At 47.5% G+C, this 23,717-nt stretch overlaps 1 protein-coding gene across 3 annotated transcripts in view; it reads right to left on the bottom strand.

The window, feature by feature from the left end:
• The window catches only part of PHF20 (PHD finger protein 20), a 2,392,123-nt gene that overhangs the window by 1,511,627 nt on the left and 856,779 nt on the right, over nt 1-23,717 (bottom strand). For all 3 annotated transcript variants that reach the window (XM_069652246.1, XM_069652248.1, XM_069652247.1), the window contains exon 9: nt 8,001-8,228. In XM_069652246.1, the coding sequence (XP_069508347.1) occupies nt 8,001-8,228 (228 nt within the window). The remainder of the gene's footprint in view (nt 1-8,000; nt 8,229-23,717) is intronic.

Below are 23,717 nucleotides of genomic sequence, written 5' to 3'. Positions count from 1 at the left end.
TCGAGGGTTGACCCCTCTTACTAAGGCAGGATTGGAAAGGGAAGGAGATATTCTTCTCTTTATAGAAGCCAGGAGCGGAATAGACTGGCTAACAGGGGCTTTTTCTTTAATAACTTTCTCTACAAAGTCTATGTCAGGGAGAGTTTCCCCTGTGTCTATCTCAAAATGCGCTGCTGCCTTGCGCAATAGTGCATTGAGTGAAGGTTGGTCATCTATGGGAGAGGTGTTCCCAATATGTGAATCCTTGAGAGGAGAAGGGTGAAAGACATCAGGGTCTGAGTGCACTGATGGGGATTGCCAAGGCTGCACTGATGGGGATTGCCAGGGCTGCGAGGTAGCTGTATCTTCTTCAAAAGCTCCTGCAGCAGTGTAAGGATCTTCTTCGAACCCCTCTTCCTCATGTTCTTCCTCTCCACCCAAACACTCCTCATCTTCCTGGAGGTATTGCTCCTCTTCAGTGAGGTCATATACGTCTGTGGAAGGGGGAAACAGCCTAGGAATCTTGACCCTAGGGTCATCCTGGGGCCATTCTCTTTGTCTTTTGTGTGTGGGTGGGTCTTGGCTTCCCAAAAACCTTTCCATTTTCTCCATACAAGAATGGAGTCTTTCAAGGGTCTCATGGGGTACCCCTGAATAGTCTAGAGGGGGGTAATCAGTGTTTTCAGCTTCAAAACGCTTAGAACGCTCCCACAACGTCGAGGAGAGGTTTCCGTCTCCCTCTGAAAAGCCCTCCGGTAGTTCAGAAGTGCCCTTAGATGAAGGGGGCTGTTCCTGGCTACTTTTGTGCTTTTTCGGCGCGGTATTCGACGTTTGTTTCATCGTCCGCGTACGTTTGTTTTCAGAAACAATTCTCGCCAGGCTCTCGACAACGAGTTTGTCAGTCGAGGGCTCTGGTGTCGACGTTGCCTGCGTTGCGTGTTGTTCCTCGACGGCCGCTCTATGGAGCGTTACGTCGGATGATTTTGAGGTAGCGCCCGTGATTGATGAAAGCCCAATCGCTGGTCGCGGCTGCGTTTGCGGGTGGGGCTTGAGACCTTTACGGTCTGAAGTAGACGCCGGAGTGCCCTGCGTCCCCTTCGGCGCTGATGGATCCTTCGTCCTCGACGAAGAAGAGCCGTGGGTTGTGTGTTTAGTCTTATGGGGTCTATGTGCGTCCTTGTCGCCGGGGTGTTCATCCCCATAAGCAGGGCGTGAGTCGAGCCCGTCGGGGCCGGGGACGGACGTCGAGGAGCGCGAGCGCTCCTTCTGGGGGTTAATGACTTCCGTGACGGACGTCGAGTTATCACCCTCCTCGTCACTTTCTGTAACAGCGGCGGCGGGTGAGGAAACTGACTTCGACATAGCGTAGTCCACCCACCTCTTAACTTTTCGTTCTTTAAGAGTTCTTGGTTTCAAGAGCTTACAGGCCGCGCAGCTGTCCTCTTTATGATCGAGGGGCAAGCAATGATTACAGAGCTTGTGTTTATCCTTCCAAGTGTATTTGCCCCTACAGCGTGGGCAAAACTTAAAAGGTGTCCTCTCCATAGCTGAGGCAATAATAACTGGTGATAACAACCCCAAGGGAAAGATAGGGGAGAAAGAAAGACATTCTCAAAGAGAAGATAAAAGTTCGAACCCCCACTCTCCCTACTGTATGTTGGCCGGCGAGGCCAGGCCACGTGTTCAGCAGCGCCGAAGGATCTCCTCCGCCTCTTCCCCTCCGTCGAAAACTTGCTCGGCGGGGAAACAGCTTCACAGCTAACGTCGAGGGGAGGGATCTTTAACAATATAATAAGTATAATTAAGGACCGAGGTCCGTAGTAAGTATTAGCAATGTCTCTCACGGAGCTCCGCGTAAGGCGACCAGAAGCTGGGCGGAAAAAAACAATCTGAGGGACCTCGACGCGTGAGGGATTGTGGGTACAACGCACGTCACTATAGGGATAGTGTTAGACACGCCTTGTCGACGTCCCCTTTTCGACTACGAAAAACAAAATGCAATACTCCGCAGTGACCACTGGATGTCGGACCTATGCATAGCATGTGATTCTAAGCAGATTAACAAACATCAGAAAGCATGTTTCTATGTCTGTACGAATCTCTGCTTTAAATATTATGCCACGGAGTGCTTCCAACTTAAACCGCCAGAATTTTCGAGGTCCAGGGAGTCTCCCTGTGGACAAGGACAACATCACTGGGGAGTGGTTCGATAGGTCATATGGCAGTATCACAACATTCTTCACTCTGCACATTAGCAAGCTTGAGGTTAGGACCATATCTATTCGTGATGAGCTGTCATGGACTGAGGTGTAGTATGCATATCGTCTCTCTTGTGGGTGGAGTGTCTGCCATGTATCCCTCAGTTCTAGGGATTCAATGTGTGTTAGAAGTCTACGAGCTGCACGTGATTGGGATCTAGGGGCTGGCCCGGTTCTATCCCAAACATTAACCAGGATCAAACTCATGTCACCTCCCCATAGGATCTGGATCCCAATGAACCCCATCAGTATGGATACCATGTTGTCGAAGAATTCGGGGGTGTCAATATTGGGACAACAGGTGTTAACCAACAGTAATTCAGTGACGGCTATGATGCAGTGCAGGATAAAATATCCGCCTTCAGGATCTAAGTAGTTCTTTTTCAGGGTAAATTTCACAGATTTATGGATCAGTGACATGGCCCCCTACATTGGGTGGAATAGGAGGTGAAGAACCTATTTGCCCCGCATGTTAGCGCTATACCTGTAGACACTACTTCCCTGGTATGTGTCTCTTGCAGGAAGAGTAACTTCACCTCTTGCCTATGTGCGTATACCATAATTCTACATGACTTAGTGTAGTTCCCTAACCTCCTAACATTCCATGTCATCAGCTTCAACTCCATTGTGTAACTTGCGACATGTCTCGTGGTTTCCCCTTCCATCTCCAAACACAATTCCTGTCTCTCAAAAAATAACCACATTTAACCTTGTACTCTGCTGCCAGGTAATTTCTCCATTTTCTTCCCGTCTGGTTCAGAAGCTCAACCGGCGCATAACCTTCTAGTTGGTTTTAACGGTAACAAAAAACTCCCTCCCCTCTGCCCGCCATCACTGGCCACCCCAACCCAGCAGTGTAAAACCCTCTTCTTCCCCCGACCTCCACCCTCGGCCTACCCCAATTTGGCTTCCATTCCTTGTCTCAACACAACATTAACTTTAGCAACTGCTGAGAGGTAAGCTGCTGCCGCGGTGGCCCGCTCCACAAGTTTACTACAATACCACATATTCCAGTGTGATTGTGGTGGCGGTAGGTTACATCATAAATACTATGCGCTTGCCGTAAAGTACAGATGATGTTGAGTGGTGCAAGTTCTGGGGTGTTTCTTCAACTCAGTGGTGGGTTGTCTCCGTCACGACCAGGATCGGGATCTGAGCCTCTATGAATTTGATCGCTTCGTCCGGGACCGTAGAAAAGTACAATTTGCCACGCAATTGAAATTTCAGTCGGGTTGGGAACTGCATGGCCTATTGAATGTTGCAAGCTCTGAGTAACTTCTTAACTCCAATGAACTGGCGTCTTTCATTTTGTACCGGGATGGCGAAGTCTGGGAAGTTGAGCTCAGTCGTATTTAGTTTTTTTTCTCGGAAGAGGCGCTGGAGCTGGTCCCTGTCAAGGAAACTGAGGATCTTCGCTATAATGGGTCGTGGAAAGTCATCTGGTTTGGGTCCAAGTGGCCGGTGGGCTCACTCGACCATGAAGAAGGGAGAAAGTACTGGGGACCCCAGGAGAACCCCCGAGTAGATTTTCTACTGCCTGTTCCATACCCCCTGACAGTGCATCCTCAGGTACCATGACTATCCTTATGTCATTTTTCCTGGAGCATGACCTCACGCAGTCACACTTAGATTTCACGGCTTTCATGTCTTTCACCAGGGTTGTTACTGTGCTGTGGAGACACTGCACAGTGTCCACCCAGCCCCGATCCTAGTCTTCACCTCCGTGATGCGCCCGGCTTCCTTGGCAAGTTGCTACCTCATGAATGCAACATTGGATGTAATATCATCTAGTTTCTCATGGACGGCTACAAACCCCTTGGCCATGGTCTCCATCATATGGTTAAGGTCAGGGGGCGGGTTCATTGGTGGTTGCAGTTGTTCCAGTGGAGAGCTAGTGGAGGGCTCCGGGGTTTCCGCAGGGAGTGGTTGTCGCAATCATGTCCATGGCCCCGGTCTTCTTCATTCTACCCGCACCTCTAGTCATGGTGGTCTGGCCAGTAGTGTGGTGGTCAAAAGACCCTTGGTATTTAGGTAAAGAGGCAGTTGTGAGCACCCTCATCCGCACGCCCGGGGCAGCCCCCAGTTCTATTACAGGATCCCATATGGGAAACCGCTCTTCATGTACTGTATACAGCAGTACCTGTGGTACATGGTGTGGGTTAGGTGGTCAACAGCTAGCAGGGTCTTCAGCGTGGAGATGAGGGCCAGGGTTCATAGTTCTGCTTCATTGCATGTGCACTGCCAGTAGACCCAATCCAGGGGCACAGCGCTCCCCCTGCCATGGGAGGTTCGCCTTGCTCTAGGTTTTGGTTGGCCGCTGTCAGAGTGCCACTCTTCCACACACTGTGTATGGGCCCACTTGTATCGCCAGTTGGTCTCTAAGCTGGTTCGGTGTCTGGTGACACCCAGTCGTTCGCATCAGAGGGGCAGTGGGAGCCAAACAGCTCGCAGCTGCAAAGCTTGTGAGTTCCTAGGCATATTCCCTGTCTGGATGTGGATTGCAAGTGCGCCTGGCACGCGGCGCCGACAGTCATGCAGAATTTCGTTCCCCTCCGTGGGAGGTGGATGCACAGGTTCTGTTGCCTGGGAGGTGAAAGGCAGCTCAGGGTTGGCGGGCTGTAGGCCAGTAATCACATCCAAGGCTGCGGTAGAGGGTGGAGGGGGTGATGCCGGTCAGGGGGGAGGGGGTGTGGCATGTACCGTGGAACAGTCTGATGGCTGTAGGGCTCTGCGCCAAGTTCTCCGCCAGAGCAGTTAAACACAGTTGGGTCTGGCAGTAACTGCGTGTGGCGCCCCCTACTGAACGGGTAGAATAGGTTTAGTATGCAGCTTTCAGGCGTTAAGTTGCCATCATGTTCTCAGAGTGGTGCCATCCCCACACCCGCCCCCTGGGTGCTCCAGTAGTGCGTATAGCGCCATGCAGCTGTGGTAGCGGTTTCCGGAAAGCCCTCACACCCTGGGTCAGTGCAGGGAAGAGGGGGGCGCCTGCCGAGACACGCGAGGAGGCCCCAGCCGTGGAAAGCAGCACTCACCAGCCAGTCCGCACAGTAGGGCGGGGCCTGTATCTCCTTCCTTCTGGAAGGAAGAAAAGTTACCCCGGGCAGCAGCCACAAGGATGACTGCTGGTCTTCCACCTTGAGCGGTTGGTGACAGTGTCTGCCTCGCTGCAATGGCGCTCCGGAGGTTCCTCCTCCCCAGAGCAGCAAGGTCTGTGTCGGGGTGTAACGAGGCGCACCGCCCCTGGTTCCTTTCCCCAGGCGGGATAGTTGTGAAACACCACATTATGGTTCAGCTCCTTACAATGAGATCTCACCTTTCAGTACTTATCTCAGTGGATGCGTCAGAAGCGATATGTGTCAGCACTGCGTGCTGGAGCAGAGAGTCTGGTGTACAGGCCTTTGATTTCAAATGCTAGGGCACACTAGAGGCGTTGAATGTGTCAGCACGGCGTACTGTGGCAGAACGTTCAGTGCACCGTCCTTTAGTTTCCAATATTAGGATACGCTGGAGGCGCTGGCTTCCCGCTCACGACAGCAGCGTGCAAGGTCTACCCCCAGCTTCCACTCAGCAGCCGTCCAACATCCCCAGCACTCCATGTATCATGCACAGCGGTGCCAAGTGTCACTTCTGATGTTCTCTGTGTCGGGGCTCCGAATACACCTCCCAATCTTCTCCCAAGATGGCACCGCTTGCCACTGCTGCTCTGATTCGGCGGTCGGGCCTTGGCCTCTCGGTACCAATTTCTTCGGGAAGTGAACCCAGCTGCATCCACGACCCTCCACCATCTGTTTCTATTAATTTCATTAAGGTTTGCAGTGGAAAATCCGGATATTTTTCCAGGATCCCACAGGCCACAGTAGATTACGACTTCATCCACTTGCTGATCAACAGCGCCGTTTTCTTTGCAGGTGTTCTCAAAGGTTCTATGTGGCAATAACAAATACCAGCTGGTTCTTCCTGTTTTCTCCAAGCAGGTTTTATCAGTGATGGGCTCTAGGTAGGCGGGTTAGAAAGTTCCTCATTGGAATGGGAGTCCCTGTCCCCAAAGGTGGTGTGGGGAGGTGGTGGGGAGGAGTCTCTCCCGGTGAGGTCCCGCTTGCCTCTACCCCTAGGGAGGGTATTGCCTAGCAGACTCACTTACCTAGCCTTGCAGGGAAATCCTGCAAATAGTCACATCACCCAAATTTTAGTTGGTTTTCAACCAGGTGGAAGCTCTTCTTTGTGCCTTTGTGATACACTTTTCAGTCTGGCTTTGCCATAACCAGATCTTGCTGCACATTTGCTCTTAACAGCATAGAACATTTGTTGTTTGATAGTAGGATCCATTTTCTTTATGCATACCTGCATTCCCAAGAACAGAAATTCTTTATCATTTCTTTTACTTATTAGCTAAAAAATATTCACTGAAGGTGTTCTTGCTCTCAGGAGTTTGTAATACATAGAAGAATGGGGGAATTAGTGATAACATCAAACGTACAGGTGGTTGACTGGTCAGAAACAAAACGCAAATACTTTGAATATCCTTTAAATCTCTACATTATGTGGAAGCATGAACACAAACATTACATAAGTACAATTGAAAAGAAGTCCAAATAATGGGCGGGCATTGCGAGGCAGCCGCATGCAGAAGATGTCTACACATTAATTACATTGTATACCAATAGGATCTGTAACTTGTCCATTTTGAATTAAACAGATATTTCTGTAAATATTCCGTTGTATCATAATCAAGTTTTGTGAAACTTACAAAACTCAGAATTTAGTTAATTCACATTGACATGGCCGTAGGATACAATTGAGCTTTTCTAGAGACAAATTAGTGTTATACACCTAGTCCATCCATTGCGATATAAACACTGTTCATTTGACAGTTGGTGGTGGTATTCAAAGGTGTGAAAACGCTTTATTTGAGGTAATAAAGAGAACTTATGTGGTTTGTAAAGAAGATGTATTGGCCCAATGCATTACATTGATGATGTGAACTCCTAGACAAGGAGTCAGAATAATACTGAATTCTATTTTAGTCACATGACCTTCGAATGAATAATGATTAAAAAAAGTTTATTAAAGAAAAAACTGTGTACTCCATTAGCAGCAACAAAGTATTCTTTCACATATACTATTAGTATACAAATTATATATTTCTCGGGAGGGATCTGTATGGGAATCCGCAAATAGTTAACGCTGGGGGGCTATTGTAGAAATTGTTCACATTAACTACACCATTTGAACTTATGGAGCCAAGCGGTAAGGAAGAGTGAATCTGGATGCAGTGCAAGTCTGATTATACCACAATCAACAAAAGGGAAGGGGGCACGGGGAGAGGGTAAGGGTATTAAAACACCTCTGGGCCTTGGTCCCACCCCATATATCAGTTGTGCACTGGTGCACATAAAATCCCCCCCAGAATCAGTTCTTTCTTTTAGCTAATAGGTTTCCCTAAACCAATCTGACATTCTCAACGTCTCGAGTTCTATCGCTCTTTCCCTCCACAATGGCTGGGGCTGATTGCGCAATATGTAACTGCCTACTGTGGAATGATTGAGTAGCGATTTTCATCTGCATAGCAACACTGTAGCCTGACAGCCACAGGTGGAGCGGGGGGGCGGTGGGGAGACGTTTTGGGGAGGGTGAGGCTGGCAACCAGAGGATGCGGCAAGAGTTCTCCCCATCTGCTGCCTCCTCCACAGACATGTAAACTACTTGGATGTGTGTACAGACCATTAGTCTCCCAGCGTAGGCTTGCAGAAATTAGCTACTCACCTTCAGGAGTTTCTTCTGTACTAGCGACTTGTTCTTTTAAACGTTCAACCGCAGCTTGGGTTGATGTCACATCAAACATCTCTTGAACACCACTGGATGACAGCCTGGACGAACGTCTGGGTATCTCGGCTTTCTTACTTTTAACTCGAATTCTGTGCAACTTATCCACCTTTTGAAAGTTGTGTGTAGCTTTGGAGAGTTTTTGTGAACGTACAGATGAATGGTCATCTAAAATTAAAAACGGAAAATGTTCATGAGCTACATAATACGATAATAGTTCTCTAGCTCACAGCACAAGCCACATTTTCTCCAATAATGTCAATGTTATTCACTTGAATGATATATCATAAAACTAGGCCCAGTACTATTACAATTTTCAAAATTTCAAAATTTCAAAAAATAAAATCCCAAAATGGACAATTTCACTGCAGCCTCCTCCTTGTATTTTTTTTAAGACGCCATGAAATGGCTCCATCCTTCAGAAATTGGGCAGGATGCTTTGAGCAGTTAATGCATGTAACATGTAAGGCCTACATGGAAATATCATGCTATCATACACATGTAAGACATTAGAATTCGATAAGGTGGCTGCCATAGCAGCCCAAACTCACATTAAAGAAAAACCCCAAATTAAACAGGTTTGGGCTTCGTTAGAACAACGCTTTTTGCAAGCAAAATAGCAACAGGCATAAGTGTTCTTGTTGATTACTTGGTTGGCTACCTAAACTACATTCTCCAAAGAGAACAATAAAGAATCCTATTTGCTTTATCTCAGGGATGGAAGACTATCTACAAATATAAATCCATCCAGGATGTAAGCTGTCAAAAGGAGTTTGAAATAGCAGGATAAAAGGGATACGAACGTTAATGTTTGCATGTGATCAGCATTAATGTAAAAAAAATTATTGATGACCATGTGTCTTAGAACGACTGAAAACTTTGCAGATCGTCTAAACACTTCTTCCACTCTGCGACCCCTTCAGCTAATTCTTTCATCTCAAAGGAATTCTCCCATTTCTCACTTTCCCCCAGAAGCTCAATGTTTCCCGAGCTCTAGTTCTCTCTAGGCTTGACTATTGCAACAGCCTCCTCCTCAATCTACCTTCTTCTACTCTGCGACCCGTTCCCCTAGTCCAGAATAGAGCTGTGAGACTTATCCTTGGCCTTAAACCCAGGGACCGCATCTCTCCTGCCCAAAAAAGCCTTCACTGGCTTCTGGTTGCTGCACAGATCAAATTCAAATGCCTCTGCACCATCTACAACTCTGTCTGGGGGCAGGGACCACACTACCTGCAACTCTCTCTCACCAAATACTCTCCTTCTAGACCTCTCCGCCCCTCTGACACCAACTCTGTGTGTAAAGCGTGCCTCCTCTGGAACAGCCTACCCTTTCCACTGTGCGTCTTGAGCAGGATCTTCTGAAGTTCCGAAAACACCTCAAGACTCTCCTCTTTTCCTCTTCCTCCCCCTTCTACCTTCATCTGCTAATCCCACAATTGCTGTGGTTGGTGTATTGCACCCTTATGCATCCTCTGGGCCTCTGACCTTTCACACCCAATCTCCCCAGCATCTGTCCTCCTTCAGCACTTTGCTCGGCACACCCTCCGCACTGAAGATTCACACTTTCTACCCAACGCAACGCTTGGCCTCACAGCACTTACCATACCTTGCACTTCATCTGCGGCTCACCCTCAAGCACGGACACCCTACCCCACTGCCCTCTTCCTTCCTGCACTTGCACGTTCTGAATAATCACAAGGCATAGCAGGTTTGCCATCTCTTCCCCCTCTGTAATTTTTGTATTTAATTGTACTGCTATCCCATGTTGCATACCTGCTGCCCGGTGGGCGCTTTGAAGCAGATTTTATTTCCTGTATAAGCAACTAACAAGCAAACAATAAACAAAGCAGAAAAACAAACCTTAGCAAAAACACATTAAATATCAATTAATGTGCTGGAGAGGATTTTCACTTTCATGAAAGTATCCCAATTTGCCAATATTCTACATGCAAATCTATGCTTAGAATTCAAAAGAATTTGTCGCAAACTATGTATCATTAAGAATTTCTGCCGCCTTATTACCCCCAGCCAGTGCACTTGGCTTTTATATGGAGCAATGCAATTTTGAGCACTATTGTGCATCAATTTATGGAAATCAAATTTTACATTGGCAGAGGTTTGAATCTTCGTTGGGTTATCTTTTGCAAACCAGTTCTAGATTTTGTATTTTGGATACAAGGGCTTTAGTATATTAGCATTTCTTTCCTTTACTGCTACAACAAGAATGACAGCATGCCTCACAGCTGGTCCTATGGGACCCCACGGAATTGGGATTAACCACAGCTGCTGGTAACGGTATTACCGTTTGATACCACCATACATAGAATGAGACAATGTGTGCAGAGTAAATCAATGAGTTTACATTGTCAATTCGACTATCCTCTCAGTCATACCACAGGTAAACAAACATGTCTTCAAAGAAAGCAAAACCCCAGCTCCCCAGTTAAAGAAAATCTGCCCACTGTTGGTTCACAATCTCAGCTGAGCCCAGTTTCAATCGCAGATTATAGCAATATTATTACAATAACATATATATATATATTTTTTAATCGAAAAAGCTCCACCTCTTCAAACATAAAAGAAAATCGAATACCCACATGGTGTAGGTATCCAAGAGATGGGAACATCTCTCCAGAAATGAAGGCATTACAATGGCTGGCATGTAAAGCTGGCTGTAGCTCGTTTTGCATTACACAGAATATACTGAGGCACGTGTCCTAAAAATCATTCAGCACTAGTTTCACTTCATCACTTAACCAGCAAACTACATGCAGCAACTACAAGGTATTGGGCAGCATGGGTAAAGAATTGCCAGCACATTGCTTTCTTGTAATGTATGTGATGAATTGAGGGAATTAGTCACTTCTCCACAAGGGGAAGCCCCCCCCTGTGAGGGTAGGGAGGTAAGCCTGCTCCGCAACACCCTCCCCTAGGGGTCGGGCCAAGAGGGACCTCACCGGGAGACACTCCCCCCTTGGGGACAAGGACTCCCGTTTTCATGAGCAACTCTCGGATGCCCTCAATATGATGGCCTATATGGATTTGATTAACATAATGGAACATTAGCAATTTCATAAGGATATAGTGAACCTATGCTAACCACAATAGCAAACTAAGACTAACCCTTTAAATCAGTCCCTTCAATGGACTCTGCCGAGGATGTTGAAAAGGAAAATAAGACAAGAGAGAAGGAGGGAAAGGTGAGGCAGGCCAGAGAGACGGCAAAGAGGGTGAGAAGCCGAGAGAGAAGCCAGAAAGCAGACAGAAACCGGAAAAGCTTCCTGTGCATGGCAGAGCGAAACGAGGCAAAGCTCTTGCAGAACAAGCTCCAACACAGCGCCAGAGATGCTGGGAGATCGGTGTATGAAAACAGAAGAAATCACAATGTGATTGAAGTGAGAGTTCAGTGGTGGTATGACCACACAGCAACAGTGGTGGGCAGTCCGCCCGCAGAACAGCACCAATACCACTGATGGTAGAAAACCACTCCCGACCCGAGATACAGCACTAGTTCGATTCAGAAGACACAAACTAAACGCATGTGAACCAGATGCCGTGACAAGTGATCAGCGAAGCCAAGAAAAAGCAGAAAGAGTCCAAGGCTTTACCATGCCAGTGACATTACCCCTAGGAATAAAAGTTAATACGGGGAACAGGATTACCAGACAAATAAGAGGGACTCATCACTCAAACAAAACTTGTCCCAGTGCTAATGAGAAAAGTAATAGAAATAAGCACAGGAATGAGAGCCAGGTTCATGAAAGACAGAGATGCATGATACAGACAAAGTGGGAGAGGAGTAGAGTTGAAAACACGCTGCCTTGGGGAAAGTGAAAAGTCAGCCCAGGTTTCAAAGATGAGAAAGAGAATATAATAAATACATTTGGGAAACAAACACCCAGGAGACCAGAAAGACAAAGCTCATACAGGAAACAGCAATCTGCGAAGAGAGGCTGGAACCCAACAAAAGAGCCAGGAGGAACGTAAACAAATGTAAGATTGGGCTTGTGCCGCACCCATTGGCTTCAGTTCTGTTTTTTCGAGGAAATATTCGAGGAACACCCAGGGGTGCCTCATGACTGATAGACCCTTTGTGAGAGGGAAGTGGAACTAACGGAAACTGTACTGCGGAGTAGGATGGGAGGGGAGGGGCGATGAGGAATATGTGGGAGGAACATCCAGTCGAAAGAACGTTACAGTTGGTAAGTAACTTGTTCTTTGAATGGATTGTGTCCTCCCACGTATTCCTCATTTTATTATAGACTCCCATAGCAATGGTAATTCTGGAGGTGGGAGTACTACTTATTTTTCTCATGGACGGAATGAAGTACCGCCTTGACAAATAAACCTTCACTGGAAGAAGAGGCATCTAAGCAATAATGCTTGATGAAGGTATGCATTGATGCCCGTGTTGCAGCTGAACAAATATCTGCTGCAGGGACTCCCCTCTTCAAAGCCGCAGAAGTAGCCATCCCCGTAGTGGAATGGGCTCGAAGCCCATCCGGTGGGTCCTTTCCCGCCAATCTGTAGCACTCAATTATAGCCAGAATGATCCAGCGGGATACAGTCTGTTTTGTTACCGCTAATCCCAATTTTTCGCCCGTATAACCTACAAAAGGTTGGTCATCCTGACGCAATTTTGACATTCCTGAAATGTAACAACTGAGAGCCCTTTTAGGGTCGAGTCTATGCAATCTCTTCTCTTCTTTGCCCAAATAAGGAGGAGGATAGAAATAAGGATTTTTTGTGACAAGTGGAAGTCAGAAACTACTTTTGGTAAGAAAGAGGGTTTAACCTTAAGAACCAAGTAGTATATGGAGGTTTACATGAGAGAGCCTGTAGCTCACTAACCCTGCGGGCTGATGTTAAGGCCACAAGGAGGACAGTTTTTAATGTTAGAAGCCTCAAGGGACAGGAGTGCCGAGGCTCAAAAGGTATACAAGTTAGAAACTTAAGTACCAGATTTAAATCCCAAGTTGGGACATGAAAGGGGACTGGAGGGTAAACATTAGAAAACCCTTTCAGGAATTGAATTATTAATGGAATTTTGAAGTAATAAACCTCTTCCGAGGAGTGCTTTAAAATGGACAGCACAGCTAGATATCCTTTATTTGTCCCAATCTGGAGGCCTTGATTGGCCAAATGTAATGGGAAAGAAAGTACCATAGGTGTACCACATAGAAATGGATCCACATCCTTATCTTTGCACCAGTTACTCAACTTGTTCCAACGACACTGGTACAAGAATGTTGTTGCTGGCCTTCTGGCCAAAAGCAAAATCTCCATTACGTCATCCGGAAGATCCCAATCCTTGTATCTCAACCTCTCAGAAACAATGCGTGAAGGTTGAGTGCTTTGACCTCTGGATGGAGAACCCAACCTTCCTCTTGTCCTCTTGTGAGAGAAGATCATCTCTTTGCGGTAGACGAATTGGAGGGCAGATGGACATGTCCAGAAAGTCTGGGTACCACGTCCTCCTTGCCCAATCCGGGGCAATTAGGATCATGGCTTTCCCGAACTTTCTCAACCTCCTAATTACATGAGGAATCACAGGGACTGAAGGAAACGCGTACAAAAGTGGGAACTTCCAATCCACCACAAACATGTCTCCTGGAAATTCCCTTGAGCAGTACTGTTCGCACTTCTGGTTGACCGCGTTAATGAACATATCCACTTGAGGGGTTCCCCAAAGGGCGAAGATCTGCAGAAGTCTTTCCCCCATGCTAGTTCCCACTCGTGAGACACTGTGCTCGGCCTGCTCAGTGCGTCTGCCGCGGTGATCTGCTCTCCGGCTAGGTCAACTGCCGACAGAGAGATTCCTTTTCGTATTGCCCAGAACCAGAGCTGCATTGCCTCTCTGCACAGTGGTAGTGATCTTACGCCTCCTCTCTTGTTGGGGTAGTACATGGCCACTGTGTTGTAGGTCATTATCAGGACATTCTTTCCCTGTACAGAGGGCAGGAAGGCCTTCAGCGCTAGTCGGATTGCCCTCAGCTCCAAAAGGTTGATGTGTAGTTTGGACTCTGATGGAGACCAACGACCGCTGATTGTCAGATTGTTGGTGTGGGCTCCCCACCCCGTAAGTGAGGCATCCGTCACTACTGTTATCTCCGGCCATGGTTGCCAAAAAGATTCTCCCTTGAGGATATTGTCCTTGCAAGCCCACCATAGTAGAATCTGAGCAACTGCACTTGGGACTTGCAGAAGATCCGACATACTCCCCGAGAATTGGGACCACTGAGTTCTGAGGGCCCATTGAAGAGATCTCATCCTCAGTCGAGCCTCTGGCACCAGCAAAATGCAGGATGTCATGAGGCCGAGCAACCTCAGAAAATCGAAGGGCGGTAGATGTTGGGCATTCTGGAACTTTGTTACCAGCTGCAGAATGTGGAGAGCTGTCATCTTGGGAGGCGAGGCTTTGCCCGAGGAAGTATCCACGACTGCTCCGATAAACTGGAGCTTTTGGGATGGTATCATGTGAGACTTCTTGAAATTGAGGGAGAAGCCTAGTTTGTGAAGTAAGTGACAGGTGATCGACATATGTACCTGAGCTTGTTCGGGAGAACGTGCTCTGATCAACCAATCGTCCAGGTAAGGGGAGGCATGAATTCCCCCTCTCCTGAGACTCACTGCCACAACCGCCATCAGTTTGGTGAAAACCCTCGGGGCGGAGGTCAGCCCGAATGGCAGAACTCGAAACTGATAGTGAGTACCGCCAACCGCGAACCTCAGATACTTCTGTGCTTAGGATGGATTGGCACATGAAAGTAAGCATCCTGAAGGTCCAATGATACCAACCAGTCTTGGAGTTGGAGAGCCTGAAGGATCTGAGAAAGGGTTATCATCTTGAACTTGTCCTTCCTGAGGAACTTGTTCAAGTTTCTTAAATCCAAGATGGGTCTCAATCCTCCGTCCTTCTTTGGGATGAGAAAGTAAGGGGAGTACCAACCCTTGTTCCTCTCTGCTACAGGTACATGTTCTATTGCACCTTTCTCTAGCAGGGTTAAAATTTCCTGCAATAGGAGCGTATCCGGAATTCTGACAGAGATGGTTCCAGGTGGATGGTCCGGAGGCCTTTTTAGGAAGGGAAGGCAGTAACCTTGAGCTACTGTCTCCAGTGCCCAAGCATCTGAAGTAATGCCCCGCCATTCTTTCAGATGCTGAGAGATTCTGCCTCCCACCGGGGCTTTGTGTGATAAGGCCTCAGAGTGACTTGGAGGCAGCTGCAGGAGCGGCCGAGGGCAAAGATGCCATTCCTGAGGCTGGTTTTGCACTTTTTCCTCGTCCACCACGAGCGAAATTTCTTTTGCCTCTTTCTATGGCCTGTCCTCTTCCTCTACCAAAAGAGGAGTAGTACCGAAAAGAACGACCTCTCCAGGAAGATGAACCCGAATAAGGTTTCTGAGGCTGTCGCATAGAGGCGCTAAGAGATTTAGCCGCCGCTTTTGAGGTCTGTAGTTTTTCTAAGCTTTCATCAGCTTTACGACCAAACAGCCTCAAGCCATCAAAAGGCATGATGAGTATCCTGGCCTGCACCTCTGGTGCAAACCGTAACTTCCTCAACCACGCAAATCTGCGCAACACTGTGCTTGCAGCCATGGATCTGATGATATCACCAGCAGTATCCAGTCCAGACTGGAGACATTTCCCCATTGCTTCCTTTCCATCTTTGGCAATATTCAGGAAGCTTTCCCTTTCCTCGCCTTCCGGAATATGTTCAGCCGCCGCTGAAATGCAGTCCCGCAGGGTATGGGTAAACCTGGGCAGGGTACAGGTGACATTAGTTGACTTGAGAGCCATGCTACCCGCGGTAAAGACCTTACGGGCCCAAGCATCTACATTCTTATGCTCTCTATCCGGGGGGATAGATGGATAGGCTGTTTGTCTTGACGAAGTTGCTGCCTGAATACTCAGACTTTCTGGAGTGTGATGCCTACTTAAGTAATCAAAGTCAGAACTAGAAGTTCTATACTTTTTTTTTGAAAATTACTGTTGAGTGCAGCAACAGCATCAGGAACCTCCCAGTTCATTTCCACTGTTCTCTGAAGTGCCCTATGGAAGGGGAGACCTGGGTCCTTCTGGGGGCCCTGATCAAGTATATCAGTCATATCATACTGATCAAATGTGGGTGAGGATCTACCCCAGCCCATGTATTCAACAATCCTATTCATTAGACTCCTGTACCCTGAATCTGCATGTTCTGCAGGGTCAGGTTTTGTAAACTCTAGCTCTGGTGACGTATAAATGCCACTAGCAGAGTGAAGGGTGTCACACAGGTCTCATTTTCGTCACACAGGTCTCATTTTCGATTCTGGATCGATTGAATTCTTCTGGAACCTCTCTGGTACCAGATTGTACTCCAAAAGGAGAAACTTCTTCTTCAGAGACACCTTCTTCAAATATAGAAGACATAGATTTAAAGAAGTCTGACTTAGGTAAAGGAGTAAATCTCCTTTCCTGTACTTGAGTTTGGGTCGAAGGAATCTTCGATGGTATCGAAGGAGTCTGCAAAGACACTTATAACGTCTTTGACAAAGGTGTTGAAAACGCCTTTGGCTTCGATGTCGAAGCCGTCGGCGCCGATGAAGTCATCGAGAGTTTCAACGATTTATGTTTTTTAGTAAGTGTCGGGGAAACACTCGATTCTCGATGAATCTTCGACGATTTGACGTCGACTAGAGATTTTCAAGGTTCACCTTTACTACTGGATCTTTCCACAGTAGTTCCTGACTTCTCTGTGTCGTCCAAAGGAGTGACCTGGGTCTGGCTCTTTTGAGGCTTCTTTGAGGGGGTCGAGGCCGCATTCTCAAAGACCTTCATCATCTTCCTTCTAAATTCATCCCATTTTCTTGGGGAATCCGACTTAGTCAGACATCTTACCAATTCGGTAGACGTATCAGAGGAAGAGGAGGGAGAACTATGTCTCCTCTTAACCTTTTTTGAAGAGGAAGATGAAGAGCGTCTCGATCTACTGCGTGAGCGAGACCTCTTAGAATGTTTAAGGCAATCCGATTCTTTCTAATCGCTCGATTTTATATGCTTTTTTGACGAGGCCTTTGAGGAGGCCTTGGAAGCTTCCCGCCACACCGCCAGTTTACCTTTCCTCTCACGAAGGGCCTTCTCCGTCATCGACTGACAGAAGCCACAGTCGCTGGTTCGATGGTCTGAACCTAGGCACCAAAGACAAATGCGGTGAGGATCTGTAACCGACATTTTCGATCCGCAGTCAATACATTTTTTGAACCCCGTCTTGGGTGTAGTAGGGGTGGAAGAAGACGACATTTTCAAAAAAAATTCAAAAGCACGCCGTTCTCGAGAGAGAAGCAATCTGAAAAACTGAACTAAAGCCAACGTGCGAGGCACAAGCTATTAATACTGATGGTGACATCTACACGGTATGGAGCCCGTAGAAGGACATCGACGCCACAACCCCCTGTTCAGCACCCTCTGGCAGGAATTCTTTTTCCGAAGCAGCGAAGCTGGCAGGATACGAATATCATAAAATGAGGAATACGTGGGAGGACACATCCATTCGAAAAATTAGATTTGGACAGTGTACAGACTTGTTTTTGGACATTCATCCTGACTAACGTACACCTTAGTTAATAAACTAGGTAGGAAAACACCCCATAGATATAGGGAGACTTAGATCTTATTTTACTTTAGAATAAATATCATGCCTAAAATGTCTTCACAGCCTCTGTGTCCTCCTTCTGATCCTCAGGATGTATGATCCCAAAAGATCAAGTTACCGAAGTAACTACTTCACTCTTGGTCCATGGTCTCCTTTACTGCATACATGTGGAAGATTTGTCCTTTGGGGAACGAGACTGAAGCACGATGCATAGCACCATTGTAGTTCATTGGTATATATTGAGAGGGGCCATGAATGAGATGCAGACACAGGAGGTTCATGATTTTGGCCATAGACATTTATTGAAACACAAACTAAGAGGTATTTCACTACCGAACATAAAACTAAAGGTCTGTTCGATGTCAAGATGTCCAAAGCAAACCGTCCTGTGTCCAAAGTACTATTCTGGCCCTCACACTCTAACAAAATTAACTCTAAGGTGAACATGCTAATTTATTTGGCCTTGAGTGGTGTATAAATGTTCAAAAAGGAAACATGCAACTCCAACACAAAAAGTTCCAGAAAGACAAAGTTCTCTGTTCCAGAGGGTGGTATTCCTACCCTGGATTTCTCTTGACTCGGTTTTATACATTCAAGAAGAACAAGTTACTTCTTACCTTGTAACGTTCTTTCGATGGGATGTTCCTCCGACAGATTCCTTATCTATGATATTTGTATCTCCAGCTTTCTGGCCTCGGAAAAAATGTTCCCAGTAGAGGGCACTGTGCGTCGTCGTCCGTCGAGTAGGTGCTCCTCGACGGCCACCGTATTGACGCCGACGTCATCATGCCTATAAATGGCCACGCGCAGCGTCCATTCCTCAGTTCCGTTTTGTAGAGTAAAGTAGTTATTGTATGAATGGTTATTACCCTTGAAGGAGCGTAAGCTGCAACCACAAGGGAAATGTTACTGCGGAGATGGATGGGAGGGGCGATAAGGAATACGTCGGAGGAACATCCCATCAAAAGAACGTTACAAGGTAAGAAGTAACTTGTTCTTCGAAGGGATTGTGTTCTCCGACGTATTCCTTATCTATGATAGACTCCCATAGCAGTGGTATGTGATTGGAGGCGGGAGTAAGAAATGCCATATTACCCTTTAAGAATGAACAGAGTGTAACACAGTTTTGCCAAATCTAGTCTCTTGACTAGAGGAGGAATCCAGGCTATCAAATCTGGTAAAGGTATGTGCGGACGACCATGTGGCAGTCGCACATATGTCTCTAATTGGTACCCCTCTTTGAAGAGCTGAGGATGCTGCGATACCCCTGGTCGAATGAGCCCTTAGATTTTGAGGGGGCTCTTTCCCTGCCAGTTTGTAGCATTCCAGAATGGCTAAATAATCCATCTGGAGATGGTTTGTTTGGTTATTGGTAATCCTAACTTATGTCCTGCGTAACCTACAAAGAGTTGGTCTGCTTGTCTAATTTTAGCAAGTCTACTGATATAAAAACTCAAGGCTCGCTTAGGGTCCAGCCTGTGTAGTCTCTCTTCCTCTTTCCCCGGATGGGGAGGAGGATAGAATGAAGGTAGAGTAATCTTCTGAGTAATGTGAAATTCCGAAACTACCTTTGGGAGGAAGTTAGGCTTCACCTGTAGCACTACTTTATCCTTGTGAAAAGTTGTATGAGGAGGTTTACAAGACAGGGCTTGTATCTCGCTAAACCTTCTAGCAGATGTTAATGCTACCAATAAAACAGTTTTGATGGTGAGAAACGTCAATGAACAAGAGTGGAGTGGTTCAAAAGGAGCACCCTTTAGGAAGTTTAAAACTAGATTTAAGTCCCATAAGGGAACTTGGAATGGTCTTGGAGGGTAAACATTAGTTAGACCTTTCAGGTATTGTATTACCAATGGAATTTTGAAATACGATGGCTCCACTGCAGTGCGCTTAAAGATCGATAGCGCTGCGAGATAGCCCTTAATAGTGCCAATTTGAAGGCCCGAATTTGCCAAATAAAGTAAGAAGGATAACACCGCAGGTGTACCACATGAAAAGGGTACGATATTCTTTTCTCTGCACCAGCTGCAAAATGTATTCCAACGGCAGCGGTATAGAGTCTTAGTTGCCGGTCTTCTGGCCGAAAGCAACACCTCCATGACGTCATCTGGAAGGTCCCAATCCTTGTACCTCAACCTTTCAGATACCAAGCGTGAAGGTTGAGGGTCTTGATGGCTGGATGGAGAACCTGACCTCCCTTCTGCGAGAGAAGATCCTCTCTGTACGGTAGACGAATTGGAGGACAGATGGACATGTCCAGAAGGTCCGGGTACCACGTTCTCCTGGCCCAATCCGGGGCAATTAGGATCATGGTCTTCCGAAACCTTCTCAACCTCCTGATCATTTGAGGAATGACAGGGACCGGAGGAAACGCATACAGAAGTGGGAACTCCGAGTCCACTACAAACGTGTCTCCTAGAGCTCCTCTCGGGGGAAATTCCCTTGAGCAAAATCTGTCGCACTTCCTGTTGATACTGGTGGCAAACAGATCCACTTGAGGGGTTCCCCAAAGGGCAAAGATCTCGAAGGACTTCCTGAGCTATCTCCCATTCGTGGGAGACTGTGTTCTGCCTGCTCAGAGCGTCCGCTGTCAAGTTCTTCTCTCCGGCTAGGTGAATTGCCGATAGAGAGATTCCTTCCTGAATTGCCCAAAACCAGAGCTGCATCGCCTCTCTGCACAGTGGCAGTGACCCTACGCCTCCTCTTTTGTTGAGGTAGTGCATGGCCACTGTATTGTCCGTCATTATCAGGACGTTTCTCCCCCGTACAGACGGCAGAAAAGCCTTCAGTGCCAGTCTGATGGCTCTCAGCTCCAACAGGTTGATGTGTAGTCTGGACTCCGATGGAGACCAACGACCGCTGAGGGTCAAGTCGTTGGCATGGGCTCCCCACCCCGTGAGTGAGGAGTCTGTGACTACTGTTATCTCCGGCCATGGTTGCCAAAACAGTTCTCCTTTCAAGATGTTCTCTGGAGAGGATCACCATTGAAGGTCGTGGGCTACCTTGTCCGGAATCCGGAGGAGATCTGTCATCCTCCCTGAGAATTGTGACCACTGAGTCCTAAGTGCCCACTGCAGGGATCTCATTCTCAGGCGAGCCTCTGGCACAAGGAATATGCAGGATGCCATGAGGCCTAGCAACCTCAAAAAGTCGTAGGCTGGGAGACGTTGGGCATTTTGAAACCTGGTGACCATCTGCAGAATATCTTGAGCCCTCACCTCTGGTGGCGAGGCTTTTCCCAGGGACGTGTCCCGGACTGCTCCAATGAACTGGAGTCTCTGTGATGGTATCATCTGTGATTTCTTTAAATTGAGGGAGAAGCCCAGCCTGTGAAGGGAGTGGCAGACATAATCTAGTTGGATCCAAGCTTGTTCCGAAGAAACTGCTCTGATCAACCAATCGTCTAGGTAGGGGTAGACGTGAATCCCTTCCCTCCTTAGACTTGCAGCCACAACCGACATTAGCTTGGTGAAGACCCTCAGGGCGGAGGTCAGCCCAAATGGCAGAACTCGAAATTGATAATGAGAGTTGCCAATTGCGAACCTCAGGTACTTCCTGTGCTTGGGATGGATAGGCACATGGAAATAAGCATCCTGAAGGTCCAGAGATACCAACCAGTCCTGAAGCTGGAGGGCCTGAAGGATCTGAGAGAGAGTTACCATCTTGAACTTGTCCTTGCTGAGGAACTTGTTCAATTCTCGTAAGTCCAGGATGGGTCTCAGTCCTCCGTCTTTCTTTGGTATGAGAAAGTAGGGGGAGTACCAGCCCTTGTTCCTGTCCGCTACAGGTACCGGTTCTATGGCACCTTTCTCTAGCAGGTCTACAACTTCCTGCAAGAGGAGCGGATCCGGCACTTTCTGAGAGCTGTTCTCGGGTGGATGTCTCTGAGGGATGCGTAGAAAAGGCTGGCAGTAACCTTGGGCAACTGTCTCCAATGCCCAAGCATCTGACTTAATAGCCTGCCATTCCGTCAGATGGTGAGTTAACCTGCCCCCTACAGGTGTCTTGTGATGGGAGACCTCAGAGTGGTTTGGGAGCGGCTGATGCAGTTGCCGAAGGTAAAGCGGCTCCTGCTCCTGCTGATGCGGCTTTCTTTCCTTTACCCCGTCCACCACAAGTACAATTTCCTTGGCCTCTTTGAGTCGGCCGTCCTCTGCCTTTTCCATATGAGGAATAATAGCGAAAGGACCTTCCTCTCCAAGAGGATCCTGAGGGACGAAAATTAGTTTGTCGGATTGCAGCTCCTAGTGACTTAGCTGCTGCTTTAGATGTTTGTAGTTTTTCCAAACTGTCATCCGCCTTTTTACCAAATAGGGAAGAACCGTCAAAGGGCATATTTAAAAGTCTGGCCTGTACGTCAGAAGCAAAGCCGGACTTTCTCAACCACGCATGCCTGCGGATTGTGGTACTTGCCGCCATGGCCCTGCTGATACTGTCAGCAGAATCAATGCCAGTTTGAAGGGACTCACACATTGCATCTTTACCATCTCTGATGATATTTAAAAATGCGTCCCTTTCTTCTCCTTCCGGTATGCAGTCAGCCGCCGATGAAGCACACTCCCAAAGAGTGTGGCTGAACCTAGCGAGCGTACAAGTTGCATTAATAGATTTTAAAGCCATGCTACAGGCTGAGAAGACTTCCTTAGCCATGGCATCATATTTTTTATCATCCCTATCCTGAGGAGCAGTGGGGTAAGCAGAAGTACTGCCTGATGAAGTTGCAGCCTGGACCACAAGACTCTCTGGAGTAGGGTGCTTAGATAGGTATTCAGGGTCAGCAGCAGATACCCTATATTTCGCTGACAACTTCTTGTTAACCGCAGGGACAACTTCAGGAGTTTCCCAATTAGTTAAAATCTTTCTTTGTAAAGCAGAATGAAAGGGAACCACGGGATCCTCCTGTGGACCTTTATCCAGAATATCTGTGAGGTCATCCTGTTGAAAAACAGGTGAAGGCGCAGACCAACCCATGAACTCCATAATTCTTGACATTAGGGTTCTATAAGGGGTATCAGCATGTTCCCCTGGGTCTGGTTTGACAAATTCCACTTCTGGGGAAGTGTCTAGGCCACTTGCTTCCTGTAATGCATCCTGAAGGTCTTTTAACCTTCTTTCCTCAGAGGCAAAAGTCTCTGGTTCAGGTAATGTGGTCCTCTGCAGCCCAAAAGGCCTTTCTTGATCAGAATCTTCCCTTTCTTCAAAAATTGAAGTTAAGGGGGGATGCTCTGGTCTGTGAAATGGTATAAAACCTATCTCTAAGGCAGAGGGAGCCATCATCAGTGGCCTTGAAAAGGTCGATGTCGTCGATAGCCGATGTAAAAATCCTCAAAGGCGTCGAGAAAACTGGAAGAGGCCTCGAAGAACTCGAGAGGATTGGAATCCTGCTCGAGGATGTCGACGACGTTCGACGTCGTGTCGGAGGCTCTCGGTGTAACCGTTGGCTGTGGAGTAGCCATGGGTCTTTCTTTTATTGGCGTTGATGTCGGCGTCGACTCGATCGACGGATGCGTTGAAGAACCCTTCGATAACGGCGTAGATGGCGCCGATCTATGCGTCGAAGATGCTTTACTTCCCGATGGCTCATGGCGCTTTCGGGTCGACTCTTTCGCCGGGTGCTTCGACTCACAGCGTTTAGATTTTTTGGGCTTTTCACCCGGGGTATTACCCTCAGCTGACTTCGAGGGGGACGAGGCCGTTTTCTCGAAGACGCTTAGCATCTTTTTTCTGAATTCCTCCCACTCAGCTTGAAAGCTGTGTTTTGTGGGGCAATTTACTCTTTCAGGGGAACTAGAAGACGACGATAAAGGGGATCTTCTTCGTCTTTTTTTCGAGTGTCTAGACCTCGACGAGTGATGGGAGCCACTTCGAGACCTAGACCGAGAATGCTTTCGACGGTGAGGAGACGAATGTCTCGACTCTACCGCGGAAACTTTCGAGGAAGTTAAAATTGACTTACCTCTCTCGAGCTTCCCCTTACGCTCCTTCAAGGCTTTCGCCGTCATGGATAGGCATTCCGCACACTC

Source organism: Ambystoma mexicanum, chromosome 3p (genome assembly GCF_040938575.1).
Source record: "Ambystoma mexicanum isolate Mex_15411 chromosome 3p, UKY_AmexF1_1, whole genome shotgun sequence".
Taxonomy (NCBI): Eukaryota; Metazoa; Chordata; class Amphibia; order Caudata; family Ambystomatidae; genus Ambystoma; species Ambystoma mexicanum.
Note: the sequence above shows the minus strand (reverse complement) of the source record. Positions and strands in the feature narration are given on the sequence as shown.